Source organism: Ovis canadensis, chromosome 1 (genome assembly GCF_042477335.2).
Source record: "Ovis canadensis isolate MfBH-ARS-UI-01 breed Bighorn chromosome 1, ARS-UI_OviCan_v2, whole genome shotgun sequence".
NCBI classification, from domain to species: domain Eukaryota; kingdom Metazoa; phylum Chordata; class Mammalia; order Artiodactyla; family Bovidae; genus Ovis; species Ovis canadensis.
In genome coordinates this window covers 108805972-108818160 of record NC_091245.1, presented here as the reverse complement: position 1 = coordinate 108818160, position 12189 = coordinate 108805972, and the positions used below count along the sequence as shown (strand labels likewise).

General features: G+C 42.4%; 1 protein-coding gene across 1 annotated transcript in view; it reads left to right on the top strand.

Annotated features, from left to right (window-relative positions):
- The window catches only part of LOC138416192 (Fc receptor-like protein 3), a 50411-nt gene extending 46754 nt beyond the window's left edge, over nucleotides 1–3657 (top strand). The window contains 2 exon segments of the mRNA XM_069544997.1: nucleotides 2997–3028; nucleotides 3118–3657. Coding sequence (XP_069401098.1) covers nucleotides 2997–3028; nucleotides 3118–3261 — 176 coding nt within the window. The 3' untranslated portion in view covers nucleotides 3262–3657.
- The last annotated feature ends 8532 nt before the right edge of the window (nucleotides 3658–12189 follow it).

The following is a 12189-nucleotide window of genomic DNA, read 5'->3' as shown; positions in this document are numbered from 1 at the left end:
TGAGTTTGCTCAAACTCATGTCCACTGATTTGGTGATGCCATCCAACCATCTCATCCTCAGTTGCCCCCTTCTCCTCTTGTCCTCAGCATTGGGGTCTTTTCCAATGAGTCAGCTCTTCTCATCAGGTGGCCAAAGTTTTGCAGCTTCATCTTCAGCATCAGTCCTTCCAATGAATATTCAGATCTTATTTCCTTTAGGATTGACTGATTTGATCTCCTTGCTGTCCAAGGACTCTCAAGAGTCTTCTCCAGTACCACCATTTTAAAGCATCAATTCTTCAGTGTCCATAGAAGAATTGCTTTATGGTCCAACTCTCACATCTATAAATGACTACTGAAAAAAACCATAGCTTTGACTAAATGGACCTTTGTTGGCAAAGTGATATCTTTGCTTTTTAATACACTTATCTAGGTTCATCACAGATTTTCTTCCAGGGAGCAAGCATCTTTTAATTTCATAGCGGCAGTCACCATCCCCAGTGATTTTGGAGCCCAAGAAAATGAAATCTGTCCCTGCTTCCACTTTCCCTCTTTCTATTTGCCATGAAGTGATAGGACCAGATGCCATGATCTTCAGTTTTTGAATGTTGAGTTTTAAGCCAGCTTTTGAGGCTTTTAGTTCCTCTAGAGGTTGTTGATATTTCTCCCAGCAATCTTGATTCCAGCTTGTGAGTCATCCAGCCCAGCATTTTGTATGATGTATTCTGCATGTAAATTAAATAAGCAGACTGACAATATACAAACTTCATGTATTCCTTTTCCAATTTTGAACCAGTCCACTGTTCCATGTACAGTTCTAACTGTTGCTTCTTGTCCTGCATACAGGTCTCTCAGGAGGCAGGTAATGTTGTCTGGTACTCCCATCTCTTTAAGAATATTCCACAATTTGTTGTGATCCACACAGTCAAAGGCTTTAGCATAGTCTATGAAACAGAAGTAGATGTTCTGTTGGAATTCCATTGCTTTTTCTATGACCCAGCATATGTTGGCAATTTGATCTCTGGTTCCTCTGCCTTTTCTAAATCCAGCTTGTACATCTGGAAGTTCTTGGTTCACTTACTGCTGAAGCCTAGCTTAAAGGATTTTGAGCAAAATCTTGCTAGTATGTGAAATGAGTGCTGCTGCTGCTGCTAAGTCACTTCAGTCGTGTCCGACTCTGTGCGACCCCATAGATGGCAGCCCACCAGGCTCCTCCGTCCCTGGGATTCTCCAGGCAAGAACACGGGAGTGGGTTGCCATTTCCTTCTCCAATGCAGGAAAGTGAAAAGTGAGAGTGAAGTTGCTCAGTCGTGTCTGACTCTCAGCGACCCCATGGACTACAGCCCACCAGGCTCCTCTTTCCATAGGATTTTCCAGGCAAGAGTACTGGAGTGGGGTGCCATTAAATTGTATAGTAATTTGAACATTCTTTGGCATTGCTTTTCTTTGACATTGGAATGAAAACTCACCTTTTCCAGTCCTGTGGCCACTATTAAGTTTTCCAAATTTGCTGGTATATTGAGTGCAGTGCTTTAACAGCATCATCTTTTAGGATTTGAAATCGCTCAACTGGAATTCCATCACCTGCACTAGCTTTGTTTGTAGCAATCTTTCCTAAGGCTCACTTGACTTTGCACTCCAGAATGTCTGGCTCTAGGTGAGTGACCATACCATCTTGGTTATCTGGGGGCATTAAGAGCTTTTTCGCACAGTTCTGTGTATTCTGTGTAGTGCTTCCTCTTCTTAATCTCTTCTGCTTCTGTTAAGTCCTTGCCATTTTTGTCCTTTATTGTGCCTGTCTTGGCATGAAATGTTCCCTTGGTATCTCCAATTTTCTTAAAGAGATTGCTAGTCTTCCCCATTCTCTTATTTCCCTCTATTTCTTTACATTGTTCACTTTAGAAGGCCTTCTTATCTCTCCTTGCTATTCTCTGAAACTCTGTATTCAGTTGAGTATATCTGTCCCTTTCTCCTTTGCTTTCATTTCTCTTTTTTTCTTAGCTATTTGTAAGGCCTCCCCAGACAACCACTTTGCCTCTTGCATTTCTTTTTCTTGGGTATGGTTTTGGTTACTGTCTCCTGTACAGTGTTACAAACCTCCATCCATAGTTTTTCAGGCACTCTGTCTACCAGATCTAGTTCCTTGAATCTATTGATGACCTTCACTGTGTAATCACAGGGATTTGATTTAGGTCATACACGAATGGCCTAGTGGTTTTCCTTGCTGCTGCTGCTAAGTCACTTTAGTCGTGTCCGACTCTGTGCGACCCCATAGACAGCAGCCCACCAGGCTCCCCCGTCCCCGGGATTCTCCAGGCAAGAACACTGGAGTGGGTTGCCATTTCCTTCTCCAATGCATGAAAGTGAAAAGTGAAAGTGAAGTCGCTCAGTTGTGTCCGACCCTCAGTGACCCCATGGACTGCAGCCTTCCTGGCTCCTCCGTTCATGGGATTTTCCAGGCAAGAGTATTGGCCTGGGGTGCCATTGCCTTCTCTGAGTGGTTTTCCCTACTTCCTTCAATTTGAGCCTGAATTTTGCAATAAGCAGCTGTTGCTATGAGCCACAGTTAGCTCCAGGTCTTCTTTTTGAAGACTGTATAATGTGTTTCCATCTTCAGCTGCAAAGAATATAATCAATCTGATTTCCATAATAACCATCTGGTGATGCCCATGTGTAGAGTCATCTCTTGTGTTGTTGGAAGCCATAGAAGTGCTGAATAGAGGTGGGGAGGTGGAAATAGCAGGGCTTCTCTGCTGTAGTTGTGATGAACAGTGGAAAAAGAAAGATATTTTCAGGAAAGTCGTTCTGGACATTTTAAGGGCAGAGGAAAGGCTCTATTGTGTGTGTGTGAGGATAGGATACTTGGTCTGTGAGGGCTTGAAAGAATTCACCAGAAGAGACAGTTAGGAAATGAGTCAGCAGAGGAAAAATTGGTTTAGAATGCATTGTGAGTATGTTGTAAGTTACAATATATTACCCACAGTTTAATAGTTTTCTTTCCTCTTCCAATTCAATAGCAAATTCACCAAGGAAACATTGGGAAGATAAGGTGAGTCACATTTCCTGGCTTTCTTTCCCCTCTGCTCTTCCTTACTTAATTTTGGTGCTAACTGTTTGTGCTTTTTCCCTTCCCACTAGGAACCCACAGTCATCTATTCAGATTTGAAGAAGACATATCCAGATGACTCCACTGGGCAAGCCAGCATTGGAGACAGTGACCTTGAAGATGCTGTAGAAAACTATGAGAATGTTCCGTGCATATTATCAGCCTTAGACCGCTAGCTCTGTACCCACAGTTGCTCATAGAGACCCTGTGAAGCAGCATGTCACTCTCTTGGTTATCTCCAACCACACTTCTTCTTTCCCTGCAGTGCTGAGCATCCCAAAAGACTGGACAATAGGGGGATGTGACTGTGTGAAAGTTCTGCCAACTTCCTCTGTGCCCAAGTCTGTGTATTCTCTAGGAACGTAGTGAACAGCATTTGAGTAAATTCTGCAATCTTTTCACAGTAGGGACACTTGTGAAGGCAAGGCAGGTAGGCCTTCAGCTCCTGGGCCTGTTAAAGAGGAGGGAAAAGCAGTCTAGCCAGGATCACAAGGATGCAATCATTGAAAGTTGATCTGAGAAGGGTTAAAAGCTTCTAGGGTACTGTTGCTACATAAACAGTTTGTTCTAAACATCTTGCTTCCCTTTCCATTTTTGTTGATAGTGTCATTGATGATGTTCTGATGCACATGCTTTGTTCCAGCTACCCACTGCAAATGACCAAAAAGCTTTATTCTGTCCACTGATATACTGTTTCTTCATGAAATATACACAGTGTTAAGATTTTTGAAAACAACTCATTCTGTTTAATTGGCTGCTGCTGCTGCTGCTAAGTCACTTCAGTGCTGTCCAACTCTGTGCGACCCCATAGACAGCAGCCCACCAGGCTGCTCTGTCCCTGGGATTCTCCAGGCAAGAATACTGGAGTGGGTTGCCATTTCCTTCTCCAGTTTAATGGGCAAGAACTTCCAAACTGTTAGACTAAATAGTATTGTGGACCAATTGTATTCTCTCAAAGTTCAGTGTGACCATTCTTGGAGATCAGACCTTTTAGGAGGTAATTACAGTTAAATGAGATTTTAAGGGTGGCCCTTAACTGAAGTGGACAGGTGTCTTTGCAAGAGAAGAGGAGACAACAGAGCCTGATCTGTCTTTCTTCATGCACACAGAGGAAAGGCCATGTGTCGACAAACAAGAAGACGGGCACCCATAAAGCCAGAGGTGGCAGGAAGACAGATCTCAGCAGAAGCCAAGTTTGCTAGCACCTTGATCTTGGGCTCCCAGAACTAAGATAAAATAGAGTTTTGATGTTTAAGCCAACAAGTCTGTGATATTTTGTTGTGACAGCCAGAGCAGACGAGCACAGATTTATACATAGATAGATGATAAATGATTGAGGATGATAATCATGATAGATAGATAGATAATAGCTCGTTAGATACATAGATAAGATAGTTGCTGGTGTGTGACAGTGTTTGTACATCCCAGCCCACACAGAATTTGTAGTCTTCAAGATACTTCCTCTCTCATAAGACCATATATTCCTCCTACCAGTAGCAGCTCAATTTTACTGTTTAATTATTCAACATCCACTATTTGATGTCTGCAGAAGCATCAACACCAGTCTTGGAAAGTCATTAGAGGCAGTGATTCACATGACTCAGATGAAAAAGCTTAGTGTCAATCAGGAGCCCTCTTGAGCTGAGCTGGCAGTGTATGTAGACATGGAAGGTAATTAGCAGGCTCAAAGGAGGACAGCCTTTGCATTGCTCACTGACTCCTAATCAACTCCTCAATTGACTGACAGGCTTTCAGTGTCTACCAATGAAGGATAAAACATCTTTTTAAGTATGTCAGAAAAAAATGGCAGAAGCACTTTTATTCATGAGTCCTGCTGAGGCAGAAAAGGAATAAATCAAATTGCTAGCCTCTATTACCTAGTGTTATACTGAAATATTTTTTATCTCTGGAAACAAAAAATCAGAACTTAAGAAAAGAAGCTAGAAGGTCATTGAGGACTGATGCACCTCAACTGATACAATTTATGGGCATTGTTGATTTTACACCAGGCATTGTTGATAACTGTGAATAAATAACGCAACTACACTTTGTAAACTTGAAAACAACTCAAGCATAAAAGTATTGTGTGTTTCAAGTTTTATACTTACCACTCACCGCCCCCCCCTCCCTGCCCCGCCACCACTGGTGTCAGAAGCTTAGACATCAGAAAGTATAAGATATATCAAAATACAATCTGACTTGAGGCTTTTATCCTCAACTAATTAATTCAACTAGAAGGATCATTGGGCTTCCCTTGTGACTTAGCTGGTAAAGAATCCACCTGCAATTCAGGAGACCTGGGTTCGATCCCTGGGTTAGGAAGAGCCCCTGGAGAAGGGGATCTTCATATTCATCCTGGAATGCAAAGTCAAGCAGGCCTAGGAAGTATCACTATGAACAAAGCTAGTGCAGGTGATGGAATTCCAGTTGAGCGATTTCAAATCCTAAAAGATGATGCTGTTAAAGCACTGCACTCAATACACCAGCAAATTTGGAAAACTCAGCAGTGGCCACAGGACTGGAAAAAGATCACTTTTCATTCCAGTCCCAAAGAAAGGCAATGCCAAAGAATTATCAAACTACCACACAATAGCACTCATCTCACACACTAGTAAAGTAAAGCTCAAAATTCTCCAAGCCAGGTTTCAACAGTACATGAACCGTGAACTTCCAGATGTTCAAGCTGGATTTAGACAAGGCAGAGGAGCCAGAGATCAAATTGCCAGCATCCATTGGATCACTGAAAAAGCAAGAGAGTTCCAGAAAATATCTATTTCTGCTTTATTGACTATGCCAAAGCCTTTGACTGTGTGGATCACAATAAACTGTGGAAAATTCTGAAAGAGATAGGAATACCAGACCACCTGACCTGCCTCCTGAGAAACCTGTATGCAGGTCAAGAAGCAACAATTAGAACTGGATATGGAACAACAGACTGGTTCCAAACTGGGAAAGGTGTATGTCAAGGCTGTATATTGTCACCCTGCTTATTTAACATATGCAGAGTATATCATGTGAAATGCCAGGCTGGATGAAGCACAACCTGGAATCAAGATTGCTGGGAGAGATATCAATAACCTCAGATAGGCAGATGACTCCACCCTTATGGCAGAAAGTGAAGAAGAATTCAAAAGCCTCTTGATGAAAGTGAAAGAGTAGAGTAAAAACCTGGCTTAAAGCTCAACATTCAGAAAACTAAGATTGTAGCACCCAGTTCTATCACTTAAGGGCAAATAGATGGGGGAACAATGGAAACAGTGAGAGACTTCATTTTGGGGGGCTCCAAAATCACTGTAGATGCTGACTGCAGCCATGAAATTAAAAGACACTTGGAAGAAAAGCTATGACCAGCTAGACAGCATGTTAAAAAGCAGAGACATTACTTTGCCAACAAAGGTCTGTCTAATCGAAGCTATGATTTTTCCAGTAGTCATGTATGAATGTGACAGTTGGACTATAAGGAAAGCTGAGCACTGAAGAATTGATGCTTTTGAATTGTGGTGTTGGAGAAGACTCTTGAGAGTCCCTTGGACTGCAAGGAGATCCAACCAGGTCATCCTAAAGGAAATGAGTTCTGAATACTCATTGGAAGGACTGATGCTGAAGCTTAAACTCCAATACTTGGGCCACCTGCTGTGAAGTACTGACTCATTTGAAAAGACCCTGATGCTGGGGAAGATTGAGAGTAAGAGAAGGGGATGACAGAGGATGAGACGGTTGGATGGCATCATTGACTTGATGGACATGAGTCTGAGTAAGCTCCAGGAGTAGGTGATGGGCAGGGAAGCCTGGCATGCTGTAGTCCATGGGGTCTCAAAGAGTCAGACACAGCTGAGCAGCTAAACTGACTGACACTAAGGTCATTTGCCGAGGGAAAAAATGATTACCTTAAAGAGGAAATAAATATTTTTATTATGAAAAAGGGACTTAACATGTCTTATTCTATGTTAATAGGTACAATATGCAATCCATAATAATGTATGCCTGGCCTTTAGCGAGAGCAGGGAATCCAGGTCTGCTTCTGAGCCTAAATTTTGCTCCAAGTGTCTCCCCACTCTGAGTTCCAGAATGAATAAAAATATACAGGGAAAAGGGAACATGTCACTAGATCCAGCTGTGGAAGCCCATCTAAGAGTGGTTGCCGGGAGCCAGCACGGGAGATCCCACCCATGACAAAGGTCATGAGGAAGAGGCCTGACAGGCAAAGGCGAGTCAGGACTCAAGGGACCCCCTGGCCCTACTTGAGCATCTACCCCCAAACCAGAATCTGCCTGTCCTCCTATTTTTCACCAACTCCTCTTTTACCAACGGGGGGCTGTCCCTGACCACCTTTCTCGGAAGAAAATTAACTTAGAGCTCTAGTTTATAAGTCTCCTGGGCATGTAATTGGAGTGTTTCAATTCAGACCCCTCTGATAGCTTTCTAACTTCCCTGACAGGTTTATCCAGACTTTTTCAACTACACATGTGATTGTTTACAGCCTCCCAACCACAAGAGGCACAGGAAGCTTAAAACATTCTAGGAATGTAGAGCATTTCGAGGAGTTAAAAATCATTAGAATAGAACTGGTTAAGGGTTTCATTGTTGAGCCAATACTTACTGCCAAGTTTTCATATCTTTTATTTGTTGATATAGTTGGTATATAGAAAAAACAGGTAGTAGCCTTGGCATCAGCAACATTAGATCTTTGAGTTAAGTACTTTTTTTTGTTATAACCCACTGCATCTTTGTTCTATAGGAATGTAACTTTATTTAGTACTTTGGGGGTGATGCAGATTAAGAAAAAACACTTCAAAGGAAAATGAGTTTTCTGGTTGATTAACATTTATCAAGGAAAAGAGCCATAAAATGTTAACAGGCCTCTTGGCCAGAAGATAATGTAAATCACCTGAGACCGTTTGTATACAGAAAAGTATGCAGAAAGAAAGCCTGGTATTGATAAGGGTCAGGACTGCTGCCCATGCATGACTCTGCATCTTCCATTATGTAAAACTTAGGGTACATAAGCTCCTTTTGAAAATAAAGTTACGGGTCTTGCACAAGCTTGGCCTTCCCATGTCATACTTTCTTTCTCTCTTTATCTCTCTTTCAGGCTAATTCCCTGGAATGCAGGGTCTCTCTGAGTTCACTTTATTGCCTGGGCTTCTAAGACCCACTTGAGAAGGTGCCCAAGGTGGGGCACCTTCCACTATTTGAGAGGGCACCTGAGGCCTATGTGAACAGAGCAAGTCTCTTGTCTGAGGCTTTATTGGCTTTCTGCGTAAACCAAGGAATATCAGCCTTTTTTCTCTCCTCTATTCTCTTAACTCCAAATTCTTTCCTTATCTCTCTCTATATATATCTCCCTCGCCTCACCGTCCACACTTTGGATACCCTGGATCCAACCAGGGCTGGACCCTGGTAAGTGGTGACAAAAGCCAGGTTTTCTCTATTGACTTAATAGAGAAAAAAAATTCCTGAGGGTGAAAGACAGGGTTGAAGTAGCTTCCCATGGATAGTAAAGAGTCATTCTCAAGAAGTGCAAGCCAGAAGCATAAGTAGCACCAAGGACAGCAATATCTAAGATGAAGAGAATCAGGAAATGCCAACGAGAAAGAGGGACATCAGAGGGGATCTAAGCCCATAGAATAGTTTCAAGTGTATGGAAGACCTTCTTCCCCTTATACAAGTTTTCAAATGGAAGGCAGATAGAGTATCTGTAAGTAGTCAGGGAGAGTCTAAGGAATATTTGGGAGAAGATTCATGAGGAAATTTTGTTTCCAACTAGTTGGTAAAGAATCTGACTGCAATGCAGGAGACCCAACTTCAATCCTTGGGTTGGGAAGGTCTTCTGGAGAAAGGAATGGCTATCCACTCCAGTATTCTTGCCCAGAGAATCCCTTGGACAGAGGGTCTTGGTGGGCTACAGTCTATGGGGTTACAAAGAGTAGGACACCACTGAGTAACTAACAATTTCACTTTTGGTCAAAAGGTAACAGTTGAGGCATTAGGATTAAAGATGTTATTATAATATCTTTCTTTACATTTATTTTATTTGCTTATAAATAATTGAATAATTTATGTACAGTAAGTTGCACCTATTTAAAGTGTACAATTTGATGAATTTTGATAAAATACACATTGGTGAAACCACTACCACAATCAAGATCCCAAATATCTCCATCACCTCCAGAGTTTCCTTATCTCCTAAGTAATAGTTATTTCCCTCCACCTTTATCTTATATAATCACTGATATGCTTTCTGTCACTGTAAAAACTCTAAGGTTTTTACAGATAGAATCATAGAGTACACACTCTTTTGTGCCTGGCTTCCTTTGCCAAGCAGAAAGATTTTGATATTCATTCACATTGTTTCATGTATTCATAGTGTATATATTTTATTGCTGAATAAAGATTCCATTATCCAGATATACCGCTTTTGATTATCCATTTACCTCTTAATGGACATTTGAATTGTTTCCTTTGCTATGAAAATTCATGTACAGTTCTTTGTATGGACATATGTTTTCATTGCTTCTTTGTAAAAACTTTAGAGTGTAATTGCTGGGTCACATAGTAGATTGATGCTTAACATTTTAGGAGGGTGCAACACTCTTTTCCAAAATGACTGTACCATTTTACACCCCATAAAGCAGTGCTTGATAGTTAAAATGCTTGACATCCTTGCCAACACTTGGCATTTTCCGTCTTTAATTTTGGTTGCTCTAAGGACCCCACAGAGACTGAGATAGAACTGTGTTTGAGCATCTCATGTGGAGGTACAGGTCAGCAGTGGACTGCCACAGGGACAGGGGCTCTTGGCACAGCAGACCTGGGTATAGCATAAGCCCTCTTGGAGGAGGTCACCATTAATCCCACCATAGAGCTGCCAGAACTTACACAGTTCAGTTCAGTTCAGTTCAGTTGCTCAGTTGTGTCTGACTCTTTGCGACCCCATGAATTGCAGCATGATAGGCCTCCCTGTCCATCACCAACTCCCGGAGTTCACTCAGACTCACGTCCATCGAGTCAGTGATGCCATCCAGTCATCTCATCCTCTGTCATCCCCTTCTCCTACTGCCCCCAATCCCTCCCAGCATCAGAGTCTTTTCCAATGAGTCAGCTCTTCACATGAGGTGGCCAAAGTACTGGAGTTTCAGCTTTAGCTTCATAACTTCTAAAGAAATCCCAGGGCTGATCTCCTTCAGAATAGACTGGTTGGATCTCCTTGCAGTCCAAGGGACTCTCAAGAGTCTTCTCAGTTCAAAAGCATCAATTCTTTGATGCTCAGCCTTCTTCACATTCCAACTCTCACATCCATACATGACTACTGGAAAAACCATAGACTTGACTAGATGGATCTTAGTCAGCAAAGTAATATCTCTGATTTTGAATATGCTATCTAGGTTGGTCATAACTTTTCTTCCAAGGAGTAAGTGTCTTTTAATTTCATGGCTGCAGTCACCATCTGCAGTGATTTTGGAGCCCCCCAAAATTGTCTGACACTGTTTCCACTGTTTCCCCATCTATTTCCCATGAAGTGATGGGACCGGATGCCATGATCTTTGTTTTCTGAATGTTGAGCTTTAAGCCAACTTTTTCACTCTCCTCTGTCACTTTCATCAAGAGGCTTTTGAGTTCCTCTTCACTTTCTGCCATAAGTGTGGTGTCATCTGCATATCTGAGGTTATTGATATTTCTCCTGGCAATCTTGATTCCAGCTTGTGTTTCTTCCAGTCCAGTGTTTCTCATGATGTACTCTGCATATAAGTTAAATAAGCAGGGTGACAATATACAGCCTTGACGTACTCCTTTTCTTACTTGGAACCAGTCTGTTGTTCCATGTCCAGTTCTAACTGTTGCTTCCTGACCTGCATACAGATTTCTCATGAGGCAGGTCAGGTGGTCTGATATTCCTATCTCTTTCAGAATTTTCCACAGTTTCTTGTGATCCGCACAGTCAAAGGCTTTAGCATAGTAAATAAAGCAGAAGTAGATGTTTTTTCTAGAACTCTCTTGCTTTTTCCATGATCCAGTGGATGTTGACAATTTGATCTCTGGTTCCTCTGCCTTTTCTAAAACCAGCTTGAACATCAGGAACTTCATGGTTCACGTATTGCTGAAGCCTGGCTTGCAGAATTTTGAGCATTACTTTACTAGCATGTGAGATGAGTGCAACTGTGTGGTAGTTTGAGCATTCTTTGGCATTGCCTTTCTTTGGGATTGGAATGAAAACTGACCTTTTCCAGTCCTGTGGCCACTGCTGAGTTTTCCAAATTTGTTGGCATATTGAGTGCAGAACTTACACAGGACTGGGAAATAGACTCTTGGAGAGCACAAACAAAACCTTGCGTGCACCAGGACCCAGGAGAAAGGAGCAGTGACCTCACAAGAGACTGGCCCTGACTTGCCTGTGAGTGTCCAGGAGTCTCCAGTGGAAGCGTGAGTGAGTGGTGGCCTGCTGCAGGACTGGGGACATTGAGTGTAGAAGTACATGCATGAAATCTTTTGAAGGAGGTCACCATCATCTTCTTCACCTCCAGCATAGCTTGGCCCCAGGTAAATACAGGGAGGGAACACAGCTCCACCCATAAATAGAAAATTGAATTAAAGATTTTTTTTTTTTTTTGGGTTTCCAGAGTTTGGCTTTATTTGCAGTACAGAAATCATTTGGAGACATCACTGGAGCAGAGGTTCTGTCAAATCAATACTGTGCTGCAGCTTGGTTCGTTGAAGAAGCCACATCTGGGATACAGAAGAAGCTCCTACGTTTACCTGCTTTATGATGGGTTTCTTTCCCCTCTGCGCTCATCGGTTTTAATAGGTTAAAACACTGCACACAGGCTTCCTCCAAAAGACTATCCAAGTCTGGAGTTTGGTTAGAACTGGAGGCCCATGTAAACCAAGCTTGTGGCTGGGCTGGGTGGGCACTGTCCTGACACATGATGTGAACGGAAAGGGGTGGGGAGGAGTAAGGGACGCTGTCCCCAGTTACAGACATTCAGTTCTGAACCTCCTCACCATCAAGAGGACAAGATGGCACACAAGCTGCACTGACCCAGCTCTTGAACAGCGGAAGCTCATAACTGCAAAGGCTACACTGATTAAAAGATACAAATACTGTA